This window comes from Coffea arabica, chromosome 1c (genome assembly GCF_036785885.1).
Source record: "Coffea arabica cultivar ET-39 chromosome 1c, Coffea Arabica ET-39 HiFi, whole genome shotgun sequence".
In the NCBI taxonomy this organism is placed as follows: domain Eukaryota; kingdom Viridiplantae; phylum Streptophyta; class Magnoliopsida; order Gentianales; family Rubiaceae; genus Coffea; species Coffea arabica.
The window spans coordinates 42,323,761-42,345,241 of NC_092310.1; the positions used below are offsets into that span (position 1 = coordinate 42,323,761).

The following is a 21,481-nucleotide window of genomic DNA, read 5'->3' on the forward strand; positions in this document are numbered from 1 at the left end:
AACCTTCAAGTATTGTTGTATTCAATGTTTGTTCATTTACTCTTTTAATCTTATAAAATAACTTTTTAGCCATTTGCATCAAGCTCAAACTTCCTTCTTGCATGCTTCCCCGGGGGGGGGGGGGGGGGGGGGGGGAAGCACATACTATAATAAGAAGAGGCATTCAAGAAAACCTCGTACATAATGGCCTAGACAACTCCCTTCATTTGGAGAACCCAAATCTAGTCCTCAGTTCCTGCAATTCTTTCATCTGTCCAATTATAAGTTTCAAGCTGTATCTTAGATGCCATGTTCAAGAAAATCTCAAACATACTGGCCCAGCATAATTCCTTCTTCAGAAGAATCAAATCTACTCCTAGTTCCTGTGGTAGCATGGAGGATCCGAGGCTTTCAAATTAGTAAAGGACAAATCACAACATTTTTACAAGAAAATGTGGTTTCCTGGCCTTGGAATTAAAATCCAGTCCAAAAAAGTTGAAGAAGAATAGTATAAAAGGATCTTAAATGAGACATCGCTACATTTTTCTCCTTATAGTGTATTCTTTCCTGTTCACCTCTACTTGTTTATCCTCAGTAGGAGTCTTGAGGACAGCCGACAGTGTGGCACTCTACTTCGTGTGGATCTTGAATGTATACAAGAGACTGTTTAAGCCTTCTACAACAGTCTGTCAAATATCTACTGCACGTCCCATCCTGGAATATTGTCAGTTGCTTCATTCACCATTTTCACAAGTCTTACCTGCAGAAATACGAAAAATGATGAGGTGCAAATTAATCAATTTGCTCATCAGTGCATGAACTCTTGAATGGCTATGGAGAGCATCTAACTTTGCAGCAAAAATACTTGTATTTTTTAATTTATTTTTGCCCCTCGATACCTAAGTGTACACAAACACGTACACACGTGAGAGAGAGAGAGAGAGAGAGCATAAAAAATTGGGCTTTGTGTTTTTATTCTGTGCTTTTGTTGGAGAGGTACTTATAAGTTCTATGAAGGGGCCCCTAGGCATCTTCTTGTAATTTCACCTAATTTGATATCCAAATAGGTATAATATCAGCTTCAATAGTGGAATCAATATTTACTCTCTTAACCAGCATGTACAGGAATTCAAGAAATTTTAGCTGCATATTGAAGTCTAATCATTCAGTCTGATTTCCGGATGGGTTTCATGAACCTCAAGTTTGGCAGATCAATTGACTCAATCTTTTGCTACATCTCCATTCAGTTTACAAGGAGCATGAAGAGTTCAGAATGAAAGAGAGGAAAAGAGTAAGAGAATATCTGAAGAAATGGAGGAATAGAAGGAGCACATTTACAGAGATAATGACATTGAGAGCAATTTAAGGAACTCGATATGGGTTCATAACTTTTTAAGTAACCTTATACGTAGCAAAGCAGCAATAAAAAGGTGCCCTTCCGTTTTCTTCATCACAGCATATGTTGAATAGAGACCAAAAAGGACACATAATTAAATTCCTATTGATTTCAGAGGAGCTACTTAAAATCATTGTTGGCCTACAATAAACTGGTGTCAGAAGTTGTACATACCACACTATCAGGAACCCCAGGTGGGGGTAAAGGAAGATTTCTAGGTGGTGGACCACGAAGATAAGACCTCTTGTCAAATCTCCATTCCCCAATCTTTCCATATGTCAGTTCTCCCTGTTTTACGACAAACAACAAGTCAGTAAATCATACAATTTGTTTGGATTGTAAGTTATTTGGGATATTTTTACTGTGATGTGATGTATGTGAGATAAAAGGTAATTGAAAAGATAAAAAAGTGTATTGAAAATTGTAATGATGATGTAAGCAAATAAAATTGGGGAAATAATGCTCAATCCAAACAAATTCTTTGGGTAACACAAATGGAGAAAGAAGCACGATGAACTCTAGAGACTATGACTTTCAAGCTGATACAACTTCAAGAATAACAAGGTACTGTACAAACAGACTGCAATTTACCTTCATGTTATAATCACATCCATATGTATAATGTATTATGAACTTCTTGCCAACTTCCAAATCCCATGGAGGCTGTGAGTGTTTTAGTCAAATGTTAAGACAAGTAAGGAGAAATAGATAGTATAGCATCTCTAAAAGGTTTTTGGACCTGCAACATAAAGTCTTTACGCAGAATGTGTCGCACATCATGTAAAGCAGACGCTACTGCATAGGCATACCTAAAGAAAATAAAGGCAAACATTTTAAAAGCCATACTAGCAACCAGATAATTAATAACCACTCAGCAATTGCGTATAACAAATTCTACAACTCCCTAGGCACAACTTACATTTCTAAAACCCAGCCAAAAGCTTTATCAGTCTCTGGGTCATCTTTCATCCGCAAAGAAACATTCATCCAAGTAGGAGCAATTTTCTCCAGAAGTAACTGTCACAAGATATTAGTTAAGGCTTGGAAAAAGCCTATCCAAACGAGGCAATATAAGCTTTTCAGCTCAAAAACATAGTCTGAAATTAGATATGATGATACATTATTTCATCCGTTGCTTCCACAAGATCAATATATCAAGCTTTGGCATGTTAGCTTTTTCTTACTACAGAGTCAGTGGTAGAAACCAAGAGGATGCAAGACACCACTCGTATTGCAATATAAACCATGGGGGCATGTCATAAAGAAATCTGGTCTGAATTTAATCTCAAAACATGTCATAAAGAAATCCGGTCTGAATTTAGTCTCAAAACACTTAGGATACCGTAACTAAATGTGGTAAAAAAAATGCTTCACTTTTTCTGAATCTTCTCAATATAACAAGTAATAATTAGCATATATGCAGTTAATGCTATCACAAACTTACAATTTTGTCACTAGCACAAACATTTTCATCACAGATAAAGTCAACATGCTAAGCACCTCCCATCCCAAAAACTAGGAAAAAAATTAAGAGCCACTAATCAACCCACTTCCACTGAAATCCACCCAGATCAAATTAAAAATGAATTTTTTGACTAGACAAGAAAATTTCTGTAAATGTAAACACAACATCTCTATCTAAACATTATCTTATCAAAAATTTTTACACCTATGAAAAGTCAAATGATCATCATTTTATTAAGTACCACAATTAATGCCAACAAAATGGGGGAAGAAAAGGATTCAAGACATCTCCACTGACTACAATTAATGAGGGGCAATAAATTTATACCATACTTAATACCAAATTAAGAAAAAGAGTCATCAGATCCCATAAAAGAAAAGATATAACTGAGAATTGAACTGTACAAAAATTTAAGAAAATAAACACTAGATTGAAGTCTGAGTCCGTCTTATGTATTTAGTGTGATGACAGGGCAAAAGAGAATAAAAAAACTGCAGTGAGGTGAAAGAGATATATCTGCCATGAGGTGTAATAAATTCATGCTACACATTAATACTAAAGTAAGTTAAGAAAAAATGAGATAAAGAGTCTTAAAATCTCGTAAAACAAAAATGGAATTCAGTTGATGTCTCCCAAGAAAAGAAAAACAAGATCACAGTTTGAGTTTGTTGACCAAAAATGGTCACATAGTGTGATGAGAAAAACAAAAAGGAGTCTACCATGAGGTGTCAAAAAATGTCTGCCAGAATTACCATGATATAAAAAACCCAGTGTAGAGCCAAAATCCCAAAGGATTAGCAAATTGGTCAAGCAAAAGAAAGAAGGGTTATTAGCATAGTAGATTCATCTTCCAAAACTTTAACTACACTTAAATTTTTAACTCTACTCCAGCTGTATTTAACTCCCACATAAGGCTCAGTGCTTGCTCATATGCGTTATCACATACTCTTAACATTTCTAGTCACCAAAATTGATCGACTTAAAAAGCTTAATGGGTTGTCAAGCATCCATCTTTTTTAAAACCATGATGAGTCAGGTTCTTTTATGAATAAAGTAGCGAAACCAAGAAAGTGGTTGCATTGAAACATCCAAGATATACATAGTCTATCTAGGAGCTCCTGAGCACGTAAATGCATAAGTTGCTAGCACATCATTTTCAGCAGAAAATTGAATCTTCATAATATACAGTGTAAAGACAGATCAAACCTTATTAATTATAACAGGAGAATTTCCAATCGGATCAACATTAGTCACAGGACCCTTTTCCTGTGGATAATACTTCCTAATGATTTTCTCATTATCTGCTGGTTTGATGTAGAAGAAAGGGAATGCAGCAGGATGGCCACCATGGGCCAAATTTGGCAAAGGATTTGCAAATACGTGATCAGGTTCTGCCATTAGAATATATCTGCACCAGACAAGCATGGGCTAGGACTCAGAACAGAATATAACAAGCACACAAGGCTCTGAATGATCTAGCATAGCAGCTTACTCTTCTTCAATAATTGCTTTCTCTAGCCATTGCACGAAAGCCCATGGTCTATTCAACACAATGTAACCCTGATTTAACATAAAAAAGACAAGGATATTTAGGAAATTATCTACTACTTATAACTACAGAGAAATTATCACAGTTTTTGTCCTGATTGTTGAGTTCAAAATTCTTTTACTCATAGACTGTTAAAAATGCAAATGCATTCACAATATAAATTTTAATCACGTGTGAACCATAATGCAGTGTCTGAGGCACAGAGACACTGCTCCCTCCAAACCAAAGGGTTCTGGTTCTGTTGATGACCATAAACATGCAGAGATACATATATGCATTCATAAGCCAAAAGTTTCTTATCTTTGACAATAAATAAAAAAAAGAAAAAATAGAAAAGCAGGCAACAGATGAAACAATCAATCAATGTAGCCGTGGCACTTGACTTACTTATCTATGCATAGATTGGCAGTTAAATATTTTGACATCATTGGTTTACAATGGTTATCCAGAAACTAAATTGAGTATCATTCTTCTTAAATTACAGTATCTTATAAATGCAGTATCGTCTCTTCATTTAGTAGAAAACAACCATTACTCATGAAACTCAAATCTCAGATGAGATTATTTTTAGTACTTCACAACGAGCATATTCTATCTTTTAAAAGACAAAAAGAATAATGCAGTCACCAAAGATGCAACAACCAAGCAATGAACAACACAACATATTCAGCATCCCACAATCCGGTGATCAAGTTTCCACATTTAATAGGAAAAAGAAGAACTACATTAAATAAAAAAACATTTCTCACCCGATCAAGCCCTTCCGGAAGAGGATCAACAATAAAAGTAGGAATCTCCTCCATCAAATTATCAGGCTTGCCTGAATGCAAAACCCGAGTAAAACCTCCCATATCGGATCCAGGCATATCCTTCATCTTCTTATACCAATAATACATAATACGACATTGCCATTTACTGTAAGGCGCATCAGTTGCAGTTAAAGCAACATGAAACTTCACATTCGAACTTCCTAACCCCTTCACCTCATCAGGCATATTAATCACGGGATCATACCATTCTGAAGCCTCATTTGTTACCCAAAATTTCCCTGAACTAAGCCCTCTATTGTGCATTACCATTGTCACCAAGTTATATGTTGCAAAACCAAATCCCAATGCCAATAGTACTAAAAGTAGTGGCGAAACTCGCCCCATATTTTTCCTTCCAATCATCTTTCCCAATATTGCAGCTAAAATTCCCAAAAAGAATAATAAAAAGGGTAAATTTCCAAACTAAAACAATACTTTTGAATGACCCAGAAAATAAGTTCCCAACAGCAACAGCTCTAGCCTAAATTAACCCACAAAATAGTTTCCCACCGGCAACAGCTTTAAACTCTATTATAGCAAAAAATTCCACATAAAAATGGCTCCCGCGATCAACCTACAAATTAATTTCGCAACAACAATAGCTCTAACCTATATTAGAGCTAAAATTTCCAAACCAAAATGCTTCCCGGTATCAACCCACAAAGTAATCTAAGTTAAACGGCCAAAATATGCAAACTAAAAGGGTTCCCGGGATCAACCCACAAAAAAATTTCGTACCAACAGCACTAACCTATATTAGAGTCTAAATTCCCCGAATAAAAATGTTTCCTTGGGTCAACCCACAAAATAAATTCTTACCAGCAAGAACTCGTATAGTAGTTGGTGATCTAACTGAATTCACCAGTGCACATTGAGAACTTGCGCCTGCAATCATCAGAATGCCAACTAAAAGGAGTTGACTTTTCCCCACAAAAAACCTTTATTTTGATGAATATTGAAGTCACGAGTGAAGAAGTGAATAGGGAAAGTACAGATCCGTGAATATACCAGAAAGGATGAAAATGCCAAAACCCAGAACGGATTTCGACCGGAGTACAGTAAAATGAAGGTGGAAGATTGAGATTGAAGGAGGAAGTGCTGATCTGAGGGTTGATTTTTATTCCAAAAAAAGAGCAGGCAGGCTGGCACAACGGGATAGGGAAAGAGGGTGAAGAAAGTGCAGGCCTTTGCTCACGCGGAGAGTAGTTGGAGCGAAGTCGTGCAAACAGCAAACGAGTAAACCACTAGCCACCCAGGTTATTCTTTACTGGAGCGTTACGGAAGAGTGGAGACATAACAAGTCCGTTTGAATTAATTATTTTTGGAATTATTTTTCAAAAATTATATGAAAAATTTTTACTGTAAATATTTTTTGGATTATTTTTAGAGGTATTTTTAAAACATATTTTTAGATATTTTTATAATTTATAATTTTTATATACATTTATGCATTTATAATACATTTATAAATATTTATAAATTCGCTAAAAAATATATAAATGTATTATATTATATATAATACATAATATAAATATATTTATAAATATATAAGTGTATATTATTATAAATGTATAAATTATAATTAAATATTATATAAAAGTATAAATTACAATTTTTAATTTTTAATTTTTATATAAATATACATTTATGCATTTATAATACATTTATAAATATTTATAAATATTTATATTTATATATTTATATAAAAATATATAAATTTATTATATTATATATAATATATAATATAAATATATTTATAAATGTATAAGTGTATATTATTGTAAATGTATAAATTATAAATGAATATTGTATAAATGTATAAATTATAAATTATAATTTATAATTTTTATATTTTTATATAAATATACATTTATGCATTTATAATACATTTATAAATATTTATAAATAAATATATTTATGTATTTATATAAAAATATATAAATGTATTATATTATATATAATACATAATATAAATATATTTATAAACGTATAAGTCTATATTATTATAAATGTATAAATTACAAATGAATATTATATAAACGTATAAATTATAATTTTATTAATATATATTTGTATTAAGTATAGATGTATTAATATAATTAATATAAATGTACAAATGTATTAATATTATGTATAAATATAAAATTAATATTATGTATATTAATATAAATGTATAAATGTATTATATTATATATAATACATAATATAAATGTATATTATAAATATACATTAATATATATATTATGTATAAATGTACATTTATATAAATGTATAATATATATAATATATAATATATGTTATATTATATATAATTTATATAATATATAATATTCATATAAATATATAAAATATTTATAATATGTATAAAAAATATATAAATATTTAAAATATATAATATATATTAATATTAATTATAAATATTATAATATTATAAATATGGTGTTTATATAATATTTCAATTTGTAATATTTATTTTATATTTCATTATATAAATATTCATATAATATATAATATATAATATATAATTTTCAATTTGTATAATATACATAATATTGTATATATATAATATAATATACATAATATAATATACTATACATAATATACATTATTACATTATTACATATTATGTATATTATATATTATACATAACATTATTATACATTATTATACACAATAATGTACATAATAATATTATACATTAATAATGCACTTATTATATTACACATTTATGTATATACTATAATGTACATAATATATTATGTATAAATATTTACACATTTATGTATACAATATTACATATTATGTATATTATATTATATTATGTGTAATATGCAATATTATGTATAATATTAATTTATATAAATATTTATATAATATATATAACTTTCAATTTGTATATTTCAATTTATATTAATATAATATAATATATATATAATATACATAATTGAAATATACATATGTAGTTGTTTTTGATATAATATTTGGATATGGTGTTTTTGGAGTTGTTTTGGAAATACACATTTACTGTAGCATTTGAAATGTGAAAAATAGTTTTTCAAAAACAACCCCAAAAACAAGGGATCCAAACACACCCAATATTATTGTAGTTTTGGTCCTTTGGGCAGTAGTTTTCTATTTTGTTCCTTGAAAAAAAAAGTTTTCTATTTTGTCGATGCTTGGTGTGGAGCAGCCAACTGACCACTAACACGTGTCAATTCTTCTAGGCCAACTCGGTACAATATACGGGCCTATTCGATCACTGGTCGAACAGATACGGAGCTCCCCACTCTTCGAGATAAGGCCAGGGTTAGAGTCCAAGAAGGACTCCGCTTCTAGTGACCTAGTAGAACTCATATTCTAATGGAATAACTACTGTGGGTAGAAGGATAACTTTGGACTCCATGAAGGCTATCTCTAGCAGCTCTATAATATAAGGAATGGAGGGAACCTAAAAAAGTACACACAACACTACACCATACAATTACTTTCTCTATTCTCTCTTACTTCTCAACTGACTTGATCTTTGGAGTCACAACGGGGAGCTAGTCCCGCTGCTCGGCTTGTTGCAGGTCAATTCGAAAACACACACAGGTGCTATGTTCCAATCGTAATCTCGGCATACACATCAACTGGCGCTGTTTGGGGGAACCGCTTGTTTTTCTTTGCAAACCATGCCGAAAACCCAATCTCAGAAAAACACCAAGGAATCTAGGGGAAACGAGCAAAGTGAGTCACAAAATCCTCACCATGGGCCAACTCAAGGTGAGGAGGGGACGGAGCTCTCTTGGATCCCAAATGAACAGTTGGTGGAAGTAGTGGCGGAGAATTTGTCTACCTTCAAAGCGATAGTGAACTATCTGAGGGATAAAGTTGAAGACCGCCATGATCAGGAAACTAAAACCCGGAAGAAGGGTGCAAAAGAGTTGTCGGATCTAAGACAGGGAGTCCCTGCCCCCGACGGAAACAAGGACGAAGAGAAACTTCTCATGACCAAATGGAAATCCTTGGATCTTCTCATAAGAACTTCCGAACAGACCACTTCGAGTCTTTTCAGGGGGTCCCTCGGAGGGAATACTCTCCGAAGCGTGAAAAGTATCCTATATGGGATGAATTGGATCTATTGCTAGATTTGGAGGAGGACCGGCACTCTTTCTCTCCTTTTATACCTGACATCGAAAATTACCCCTTGCCCACTATGTTCAAGATACTAAGTATGAGACCTTATGATGCAACCACGGACTCGGAGGATCACCTATTTGCCTTCTTAACACATAGGCACCTGCAGATAATTGGATGTAGTTTGGTGCAAAACTTTCCCAATGTTCATGGAAGGAAAGGCACGCCAGTGGTTTTAAGGGTTGCCTCCTAGATCGATATGATATTTTGGTTAGATTGCCCGTTTGTTCGCAACTCAATTCATCTCCTCCTGGGTATTTTCCAAGAACATTGCTCATTTGATGGCAGTTCATCAAAAACCTGAAAAGTCGTTGTGGAAGTGCATGGTACAGTTCAACAACGAGTCCCTTCAGGTTCGGGACCGGGATGACAAGGTAGTTATGGCCACCTTCATTAACAAATTATGTGTACAGAAGTTGTATACAGAGTTCGTGGAAAAGCCTCTTAAGACCGTTCGAAAAATGCTGGATCGAGCTCACGAGAGAGCTAATATTGAAGAGGCTAACCGCCTAAAGAGTGAACAGGAGAAGTAAAGAGACGAGAAGAGGAAGAAGAATGTGGACCCGATTGATACACGAGATGGCCAGTCGCGAAGAAACATATTCGACTGGTTGTCAAGGGATAGAGCTCTCGAAGGAGATAAGGGGTGGACTCCTCTCACTACACTAAGAGATCAGATCCTCGCTGTCATGAAGGCCAAAGGCCTTTCGCGACCTCCCAGAAAATTATCCAGCAATAAAAACAGAAGGGACCAAAATTTGTATTGTGCGTATCATAGAGATGTGGGGCATGATATAGAGGATTGCCGAAATTTGAAGAAAAATATTGAGGAATTAGGCAGGGACACTTGAGGCAGTTTATCCGTAATAGCCAAGTTGAACAGAGGATGAGAGAATATAAACGGGAGGACAAAAACTACCTGCGAGACCGGACCGAACTCCCGAACCTGAAGCACAGAACTTAGCAGGGATAATCAACACCATAGCGGGAGGATCCGTTGGAGAGCAGGGATAATCGACACCATAGTTGGAGGACCCGTTGGAGAGGACAGTCACGCAGCTCGACAGAGCAATCGCCCTCTTCCCAATAGGGATAACCCGAATAAGCGGTTGAAAATGTATGAGAAAATAGTATATGGATCGGAAGATGCGTTGCCCCTTACCTCTAATAATCATGAGGCTATTGTAATAGAGGTGATAACTTGCAATTATAAGGTGAAGAATATATACATAGACAATGGAAGTGCCATTGATGTGCTGTACTATAGGACATTCAAGGAACTACAGTTAGAAGATAAGCAGCTCACTCCGGTCTGAACTTCTCTGATCGGGTTTACGGGCCTGCCGATCAAGTCTAAAGGAATGATAATTCTCATGGTCACGGTAGGAATATCACCGAGATGTCGAACTGTCCCCGTAAATTTTGTGGTGGTAAAGGAGTCGTCGTCATATAATATGATCTTGAGGCGACCTACCTTGAATGCACTCCGAGCTGTCTATTCAATCTTGCAGCTGAGCATGAAGTTTCTCACATCAGAGGGAGTGCTCAAGATGTTAGGAGATCCTGAAGTGGCTCGGGTCTGCTACATTGCAACTCTTAAGAAAAAGGAAAAGTTGGTGAACCAAACAACTTTTTTAGAACCTTTAAAGCCAACGAAGAAGAAAGAAAAGTTGGAGACAGACGAAGAATTGTTGGAGATCCCCATTAGCAAAAAACATCCAGATTGAGTGATAAGAGTCGGTTTATGCTTAAGTGAACTGAACAGGAAGACGTTGGAATCCTTATTAATAGAGTATGCCAAAATCTTCGCATGGAGTATGGAAGATATGCTTGGGATTCCATCCAATTTGGCTGTTAGTAGACTACACAAGGATCCAAACATAAAATAGAAAAAAAGAAATTTTTCTCCGGAACGAAATGAAATCGTTAAGCAAAAGGTGAACAAACTCTTGGAAGCTAAGTTTGTGGAAGAGTTTTATTATCCGATCTGGCTGGCCAATCCCGTGTTGGTCAAAAGGGATGATAAGGCCCAAAGAATATGTTTAGACTTCATCGACCTGAACAGAGTTTGCCCTTTGCCCCGATAAACTTACTCGTAGATTCAACTACGGGGTATGAAGTCTTTTGCTTCCTGGATGCTTTCAAAAGATATCACCAGATAGCCATAGCTGAGAAAGATCAGGAAAAGACTTCGTTCATCACTGAATACGGAACGTACTGCTACATCACCATGCCCTTCAGGCTAAAAAATGCAAAAGCAACGTACCAGAGGCTGGTTAACAGGCTGTTCCAAGACCAAATACGCCACAATATGAAGGTCTATATAGACGACATATTAATCAAAAGTAGGACCCAGGAGCAGTTCATCTCGGACCTTGGAGAGATCTTCAATATACTCCGAAAATCGCGAATGAGCTTGAACCCTAGAAAGTATACCTCGGGATCAGGTCGGACAAATTCCTAGAATACATGATATTCAAAAATGGGATAAGAGCCAACCCTAACAAGGTAAGAGCCATTATGGATATGGAACCTCCAAAGAGTATCAAGAAGGTGTAGCGACTAGTCAGGAGGATGACAGCCTTGGATAGGTTCTTGTCAAAATTGGCAATTCAGGAGTCTCCCTTCTTTCAAGCTCTGAAGAAAGGATCAAATTTCAAGTGGACCACGAAGTGTCAGAAGATATTTGATGAACTGAAAGCACATGTCACCAAATTGCTAATATTAACCTTTCCCGAATAGGGCAAGACTCTGTTCATTTACTTGGCCGTGGGAGATGAGGCAATTAGTGCAGTGCTTATTAGGGAGGAAGAAAGAGTCCAAAAGCCAATGTACTACGTCAGTAGGGCTTTGTATGGAGCTGAAGTCCGATACTCATCGGTAGAGAAATATGTCCTGACACTTATCCACACAGTTTGAAAGCTTAGGTCATACTTCCAGACTCATCCTATAGTGGTGGTAACCGACTAGCCACTTAAACGAATTCTATTAAAACTCTATGCATCGGGAAGGATGGTCAAGTGGAAATGTCCAAATACAATCTCGATTTCTAACCCCAGACAGTTATGAAAGCCCAGACACTAGCCGATTTCATAGCAGAAGGGGTCGGCTTGGATTCCAGAAAGGCGCGGTCGAAGAAGCCGAACAAACTGGAGAAAAAAACGAACAGGCCCCCTCGATGTGTACGTTATACGTCAATGGAGCGTCTAGCAAAGAAGGGTGCGGAGCTGGGTTACTTCTCATCAGCCTCATAGGGTATAAGTTGGCATACGCCCTGAGATTTGACTTCCGGACGACTAATAACGAATCCGAGTATGAAACACTGATCACAGGGATGGAGGTAGCTTGGAAGATGGGGCCCGAGTCGCTGACTCACAGTTGGTAGTAAATCAAGTTTTGGGGATCTACAAGGCCAAGGAAGAACCAATGCGAAAATACGCTAATAGGGTGCGCGAGATGAAAAGTCTGTTTGGCCAATTCAACATCGAATAGATACCAAGAAATAGAAACAAGAGTGCTGATGCCCTGTCCAAACTGGCATCTACCTTATTCGGGCCTTTGAATAATGAAGTTCTGGTAGAAATCGTAAGAAAGAGAACGTACGAACAGCTGGAGTCAACTGTGATTCAGGTGATGAACCCCATCGTGAAGTACTTATTCATGAGAGAACTCTTCTCAAGCAGAGGAGAGGCTTGCAAACTCTTGCTTAAGTTACAATGCTATGTGCTTGTAAACGGAGTGCTGTATAGAAAGTCATACCTAAGTTTATGGTTGAAGTGTGTGACACCCAAAGAAGAGAAGTTTATCCTGCGAAAAATACACGAAGGCATTTGTGGAAATCACATGGGACCAAGGGTACTAGCAAAAAAAGGAATGCTGATGGGTTATTATTGGCTCACCATCTTCAGGGATTCGGTCGAATTGGCAAAAAAAATGTAGGGTCTGTCAATTCCATGTGCCAGTTCATCACTCCCCAATTCAAGAGATGATTCCTTTACATAATTCATGGTCATTTGTCTAATGGGGGATTGACCTGCTAGGCTCATTCCCACTAGCTCTGGGAGGATACGAACACTTGGTGATAACTATAGACTACTTCACCAAGTGAGTAGAAGCTGAACCGCTTAATACTATCAACGGGAGGTCAGTACGAAAATTTTTCTGGAAAAACATAGTATGCAATTCGGTATACCCTGAGTTCTGGTCTTGGACAATGGTCGACAGTTCACTGAAAACCCTTTCCGAGATTGGTGTAAGGAGTTCGGAATTCAGCAGCACTTTACCTTGGTAGGACACTCTTAGGCCAACGGACAGGTAGAGAAAGTCAACAGAACCATTTTGTATGATTTGAAGACTCGAATTGAATTTGCTCGAACAGGGTGGTTAAATGAACTGCCTAGTATACTATGGGCTTACTGGACCACACCTCGAATTGTCACTCAAGAAACTCCATTCGCTTTTAACTTATGGAGCAGAAGTGGTGATTCTGACGGAGATCGGTTTACTGTCGAGTAGGGTGCAAAACTTCATAACTCGAAACAATAATGATGAGTTCAGGTTTAACCTAGACCTGCTCGAGTAGAGGAGGGAGGATGCAGCCATCAGGATGGCCAAGTATAAAAGATAGATCGCTCGACACTATAATACCAAGGTGAGGCATCTTTATTTCAAGTCAGGAGATCTGTTTCTGAGGAAAAACTCAGTGAGTTGGGTCATGGGCACGAACAAACTGGATTCGAATTGGGAAGATCCCTATGTTGTAAAGGAGGCGAACCGAGCAGGGTATTACAAGCTAGCCCACCTCAATGGAGACGAAGTCCCACGCATGTGGTATAATTCGAATTTAAAAATGTTTCGTTAGGAGGTCATGATTATTCCTCTATTCGGTTATTATAGGATCCCATTTACTTTGTTTATTCACCCATATGATCCTGATCGTTTCCAATGCAAGTTCGAATAGACTCTTTCAGATCTATTTTATTTGCTCAGAGCTAGCTCAGATTGAATAAAATGCGATATCAAAAATTGATTGAGTATTGCAAAGAAAAATTTCATTCAATTGGATTCAAGTTACAAAAGAGGAAATGTACAAAGCATGAACTGACCCTATTCAGCTCTACACCCTATATTACAACCTGACCGAACTGTCTCTATTCTACTCATCTCCAGTTCGACTTTTCTATTCGCCTTCCTGCTTTTCCTCTGGAGTGGTCACGGGCAGAGAAGGGTCGGCAACCAGGTCGGCGAGCTTGCGTCTGCAAGAGTACACTTCCACGAGGCAATTGAGCTGCTCTACGGCTTTGGGGTTATAATTGGAAAATTTTTCAATGTCGAATCCAAGAAGGTTTAATGCCTACACCTCGTTCAGCGCTTAGGCATAGCCATGCAGGAGGACTGGGGTGTTCAAGATAGCTAAATCGGCCATGAAGTCATCGGACTTCAGGAAGTCTCTGCTGCCCAACTTCGACCTTCTTCTTGGGTTGCAACATATTGATCTACCAGTTCGGTAGATTTCTTTTGTTCGGCCTCCAACTAAGCGGAGAGAGAGGACTTCTTTTGAATCCCAAGCTCAAAGTTTGTATGAACTTGGGATAGCTGCTTTTTCAAAGCCTCTACCACCGAGAAAGCGGCGTCGAGTTGGGGCATCAGTTTGTTCTTGGTCTCCCTATTCTAGGACTGCACTTCAGTTATATTCTCAAACCTCGTTGCCAGTTCGGCACCAGCCACGTTCACTTAACCAATGAAAAGATAAAAAGAAAGAAGCGTAAGAAGGGACCCATTCCCGCTAAACGAAAAGGACGAACCAAACAAGGAGTTAAAGCCGACCTGAGCAGTCCCCAGGTAGTAGTATTGCAGCAGATCAGAATTGGGTGCCACCTTGATGAAGTCATAGTCGCGGGGAAGAATGGCACCCTAGAGCAGTTATTGAGCTACTTGCAGATACTGAGCTCGATTGTTGATAGACAGCCCCTACGTCGGACAGAAGTGTATGGGATGAAAATGCGTGATCAGCCTGGTCTGGGGGTCGTACGGGATCATGCTCAGATGTTGCCACATATGAGGAGTCTCTGTTCGTGCTTGCTCTTCGGCAGTATTGAGGCCATAGTGTCCGAACTGTATGGCGTCAGAGACTAGAACATTCTCCCGAATAGGAGAGGGGGTCGCCTCAGTTCGGGCCTTCTTGGTTGTCGACTTCTTCCATTTCCTTTTCCCTTTCTCCTCGACGGGGATAGATGGAATGGAAGAGGGGGAAGGTAAAGGAGTCGAGTTGGTAGGAGACGTAACAGGCGGAGGCGTAGGAGCCGAGCTGGAGGCTCTTCTCAAAGAAAGCGTTTGAAAAAATCTTTTCATTACAAAATAGCAAAAGTCAATAAGACAATAACTAACGAACGCCTAACAAAAATCTGAACAATGTAGAAAAATGAGTACAAGTTCCCAACTCGGCTGGCGAAAGAGTTTGAGTCTCGTTGGAAGGATCAGGCCAGCAGCCAAGAGTTGGGCAGAAGAAAATTCTTTCACATTTAACTTGATGTCCAAACTGAGTAAGCGGCTCAACTCGGACTCAAAAAAGAGCGAGGGAAAGGCATCGAAGACTTGGGTCTCCTCCCTCCAAGTCAGCGGAGGAAAGGAAAGTCTATATTCTTCACATAGAAGAACAGAACATTCCAACCCTTGACGGAGGAAGGAGCACCAGTGAATAGTTCGCGAGTCTGATGCTTCATCCCACTCTAATGAGCGAAGTAGAACCAGCCTGGAATGTGCCTACTAACCTTCATATGAAAGTAGAACCGAAACAAATTTAGGGAGTAAGTACCACACCCCATTTTTAATGAAAAATAAAATTACGAGTTTATAAAAATGAATTTTTGATTAATTTTGAGTAAAAATGAGTTTTTGAGTTATACAGAATAAATAAAGAAAAATGGTCTATAATGGGATTTAAAAATGCGACGATTTTATCCCAAAATAATAGTTTAAAAAGAGTTTTTAATAAATAATAAGAGTCGCCACTTGGTATTGAGTTAAAATGTACCAAGTCACCTAAAAATGAATTTTAAATAAAAAAATAGAGAAAATCCTTTTTAAATGACTCCAAGTTTTCGAAAATCAAGAGACAATGGTTCAGAAGTCACGGTTGAAGAAAGGGAAGTCAAGAATAAAATCCAAGACACCCTTTCAACTTAACCAATGCTAGTTGCGTGATTTAATAAAAAAATTTACTTAATTTAATCTAAAAACTTATCACACTTGGATATTACTATATGAATGCAAACCTAGACCTAATGGCTATCGGAAGGGTCAATATGTCTCTTCAAAATTTAGTTGGTGCAAATCATATTATTTGTGATGCCCAAAAGTAATTCTTAGAAGAGGCCACGAATATGGAAAGAGTGAGAGTCAAAGAAAAGAAAAAATTATAATATATAAGTAAACGTGACCTAAAAAAGAGGAATGCAACATAACGGGTACGGGGGGTACTAAGATTCGCGACTCAATTTTCCCTTTTATAGAAGAGATACGAGCGTGCTAAGGCGAAAAAGCCATACACGTCCATATCTCATATTTGAGGGGTAACTCCCCTATCCTAGTCAAGCAAATGAATTAACATATGTCTAATTTTTATTAAATGGAATGCGAGTCTAAATGTCATGTTTCGCACATAGGGGTAGGGGATATACATATAGAGAAAATATCATGCAAAATGGTAAGGATCCTTAAAAGTAGAAAATATGCATGAAATGTAGTGATTGGTCACACAAACATGATCTAACGCATGGACGGCCCCTAAGGATCTAGCGTTGGACTAGTCCATGTCTATAAGTTCTCACTAGCGTTGGACTAGTGAGAAATCGAAAAAAATGGCCACAACTATCGTTAGACTAGTGTGGTGACGTAATCAGGAAAAATGGCTACAACTAGCATTGGACTAGAGTGATGACGTCATACATTTATTATAATCAAATAAATCATATAAACATGACAAAAGTAAATAAACACATAAATCAGATAAAGCACATAATACATGAGCATGATATTTAGATGCAAAGACCCTAAGAAAGCGAGTAAACATGAAAACACACAAGCAAATAAAAGCAAATAGAGACCTAACTATTACATTCGAGACCCTAACTGCAATCTAAGGGGGAAAGAATGAAATAAAATAATAACCTAACTATTACAATTTGGCATTTGATTGCCTCTCAAATAATTATCAAAATTAAATTAAATATATGAAACTTAAAACAAATAAAACGAATAACTAAAAGAAAATCACTCAAAACATGCAAATTCACATATAAAAACACATAAGAGCACATAAGAGCATTTAAAATAAAACAAGAAGATATCTCCCTTGAAGTAGTAAATAATAGAGAATTGGATTTGCCCTATTTAACTCCAAAATTAACAAAAATCATCAAGGCATCAATTTAATTAACAAATAAATTATAAAAAACGGAAATAAGCATGAAATCAATCAATTGAAGCTTTCAAATGGAATATAATTCATAATTAAAGAGGAAAAACAACTTCTATTTAAGAAATCAAATCTGTAGGGACCAAATTGCAAAAATTAAGAAATTTGTAAGGGTCAAATTGTAATTATTACAAAATTTAGGGGTCAAAATGAAAGAAAAATAAAGTTTTGGGATCTATTTGCAATTAAATTAGGGACCAAATTGAACTAAATTAAAAGTTTTTAGGGTTATAGTGAAATTAATTAAAAGTAAAGGGACCATACTACAAATTCGTTTCTGGTATTCCTAACCTAACAGGCCACTTGGGCCATTTTTGCATTTTATTTCGGCCAGAAGCTCCCTAAACCCGACGCAAAACCCAGAGGCCGCAGGTGGACTGGCCGTCATTTTTCAGCAAACAAAACCCAACCAAATAAATGGGGTTTAACCTACCAAGCCCAGGTCAAAACTCTATCAAATAACATTAACTCAAAATCTAAATTATTCTTACAAAACCCAACAAGCCAAAAAATCAACTAAAAAAATTTAACCTTAATTATATCCTAAATTCCAGCATTAATCCACCCAATGAACCACAAAAAACATGGAAAGAGGAATAAAATAAAAAAAAGGCAAAATTGGTTAAATCTTCCCAAAATTTGGGCCATAGTAGAATTAAGCAAAAGTTGGGGAGTCAAAATGTAATTTTTAAAGGTTTGCATGCTTCTTGTTCGTAGCTTCCTCTGCAACATGCTGGGTTTCATTATCAACCAAATACATCAGCAACAAACATAAAAAATTCGGACCGAAACAAGATCATGTAGCCCAAAACTTAAAACTAAATCTTGTCACCCAAGATGCAAGTTTCAACATAGGACTGAAATGGCAGAAATCTAACCCATATGCTACAGTAAGAAAAGCAAAGAAGAAAACAGCAGAGAAGAAGAAAAACTGACAAGTGCAGCAAAAGGTTTGACAAATCTGGTGCGGATTTCGACTCTTAGGAAGGTAAGAGATGAAATAAATTACCTTGGGTGCTCTATGAAGTTAGATGAACAAGGAAAATCTGAAAGAAATTGCCTTCAAATGATAGGAGATGAAGTTAACAAATTATGCACAGGTTCAAGAGCCACCAACACAGCAAGTTCAAGTCCAAATTTGATGATGTTAAAGCCATTTTTTCCAGAAATTTTCAACACAAAATTTCCTCTTCAAGCATCATAGAATACCCAGAAACTAATATCTTCTCTAAAGGGGCTCTACATAGATCGAAAGATGGCCACCAAATCCCCCCAACAGTCAACCCTGACTCACTATTTCTGCCCCTTTTCTTTCTTTCTTTTTCCTCTCAGTTTTCTCTCTTTTCCTCTCTTTTCTTTCTTGCTCTGCCGTCCCTCTACTCCTCCTCTCGCTTCAAGGTTGCGTTTATGACCTTTTATAGCTACAAAATCCCCCCAAAAACTAGCACTAACGGAGGAGATTGGAGCTGCATTTTTCTTGATGATTTTTGAAACCATTAGATGACCCTTGTTCTGAGATTTTCTTGGTGTTTGGATTAAAGCCAGCTGGCTTGGTATGGGAGTGATCAAATGGAGGAGAAAAAATGGAAGAAAACGAGTTAAAAAATGGGGCGGAATTTGCAACTATATTTCTGTACCTTTGCTCCTCTTCTTCGTATGAAGAAGAGGAGGAATCCAGCGCCCCGAAGAAGAGCTGGAATCCAGCGACCGTGCTCCTTTTTTTTTTTTGGCCAAAAGTTGATTTTCACTTCTTTTCTTTGCTTTTCAATTTTTTCTTTTTCTTGATTTTCTAAAATGATTTTCCTCTAGAAATATAAAATGAAACAAAATAAATTAAATAAACAAAAATATGAATAAAATAAATAAAATTTTTCTGTGTTTCGAAGAAAACTCGAGACAAAGACGTAGACACCAAATTATTTATCTATCAGCTCTAATCGTGATAAAAGCAACTAGTGAAACTTGAACCTAAAAAAATAGTAGGGTAGGTAGGATAAAACCCAAACCCAACAAAATTAAAACGGTCAGTAGGATAAAATCCAAACCTGCCGAGATTAGTGGAATAAAATCCAACCCCAACAAAATAAAAATGGTCAGTGGGATAAAACCCAAACCTGCCGAGATTGGTGGGATAAAATCCAAACCCAACAAAATAAAAACAATCAGTGGAATACAACCCAAGTCTGTCGAAATTGGTGGGATAAAACCCAAACCCAACATGATAAAAACAGTCAGTGGGATACAATCCAAGCCTGCTGAGTTTGGTGGGATAAAATTCAACACAACAAAATAAAAACGGTCAGTGGAATAAAATCCAAACCTGTCGAGGTTGGTGGGATAAAACCCAAACCTGCCGAAGTTGGTGGGATAAAACTCAAATCCAACAAAACAAAAACGGTCTAAAATGTGTTTGAATCAAAAAGTGAAAGTAATTCTTTATCATTTTTCTGAATAAACATTAGTCACTTTAAATGATCAGATATCATCTTTGTGGTAAAACTGCCCCAGTGTAAATCAAACTTGACTGGATGATTAATGATTTTTCATTCCTTCAAGGAAACGTGTGTAGTTCAATCCTGTAAAAGAGAAATAATCACGACGAAATATAATGCCTCCACCATTTGGTCCCTCGAGCCCTGAGAAAACTGATTCTTTCAATATCGCACAATTATTCGATTCGAAAATCTTGTGCTGCCCTTTCTCAGTCCGCTAGCATCTGTATTCAACTAATTGTGCTCAGACCATTAGAAAATATGTTTATATACGAATTACGATAAATTACAGAGATTGTCTCTTGGCCGAATTAAATGGAAGCAAATAAAAGTTTTAGACCAAATTATTTCATGCACGGACACCAAATAAAGTAAAATAATTCTCCAATGATAAAAAAATGACTCTTATGAAGTTTACGGAACAACTCGAAAACTCAGAATGCAAATTCAAATAGTTCTTTTATGATGAGAAAAACGTCGCATTTGACTCCTTCAAATATCACATTTCTGGAAATCGATATCGTCATAAGAACCTCAACATGGGGAGAAACCCAGACGAACCTCGTCACCAGCTCCTCAGCAGTCGAACCTCATATTCCATTCCTGATTCGATCGATAATTCAAGAACCATACCTTAGCGCCCTTTCGAGTTTTTACCAAAGTTACCCTCAACCATTTTATTTCCTTCTCTTTTGCTTTCATTTTCTGTTGTTTTTTCTTTCTTCTTTTTCTTCTCTTTTTTTTCTTCTTCTTTTTCTTTTTTTTTCTTTTTTTGAAAAGGCGCCCTTTCGAGTTTTCACCTAATGAACAAATCTTGCCTACAGTCTTTATCAATTCAGAAATGTGTTTTAAGAAATGATGGCATCTGTGCGACAATCCTTCTCTGACAAAATTGGTGAAGATGTATTGATATCATTTGCCATTTGATTAAACGATTTTCATTAGAAATATTACTAAGGCAGAGGTCGGGACTTCATGGCTTTTATAATAGGGTCAGGTGTGGGGTTAATAAATGTTAAAGTTTGAAAGCAAATCTTTTCAAAAAGGTTTCAAAAATCCTAAAATCGCATTTTACCAACATTTGCCCCAGTATGAGGGTATTAAAACTAAAAAATTGCCCCAGTTAGGCTCTTTTTTTT

At 36.4% G+C, this 21,481-nt stretch overlaps 1 protein-coding gene across 1 annotated transcript; it reads right to left on the reverse strand.

The window, feature by feature from the left end:
* Window positions 1-368: 368 nt before the first annotated feature.
* On the reverse strand, window positions 369-6,283 carry LOC113702169 (hydroxyproline O-arabinosyltransferase NOD3). The gene is made up of 8 exons (XM_027223206.2): window positions 5,139-6,283; window positions 4,333-4,400; window positions 4,047-4,248; window positions 2,295-2,392; window positions 2,115-2,184; window positions 1,967-2,038; window positions 1,550-1,663; window positions 369-739 (listed from the first exon to the last, which is right to left on the reverse strand). Exons 1-8 carry the CDS (start codon window positions 5,559-5,561, stop codon window positions 677-679), a joined length of 1,110 nt encoding a protein of 369 aa, XP_027079007.2. The 5' UTR covers window positions 5,562-6,283; the 3' UTR covers window positions 369-676.
* Window positions 6,284-21,481: the final 15,198 nt, after the last annotated feature.

Coding starts and splice junctions, on each gene's coding strand:
- LOC113702169 (XM_027223206.2), bottom strand. CDS start 5,561: ATGATTGGAAGGAAAAATATGGGGCGAGTTTCGCCACTACTTTTAGTA. Junction 4,401..5,138: donor TTCCGGAAGGGCTTGATCGG/GTGAGAAATGTT, acceptor ATGTTAAATCAG/GGTTACATTGTGTTGAATAG. Junction 2,185..2,294: donor TTTGGCTGGGTTTTAGAAAT/GTAAGTTGTGCC, acceptor TATTTTCTTTAG/GTATGCCTATGCAGTAGCGT.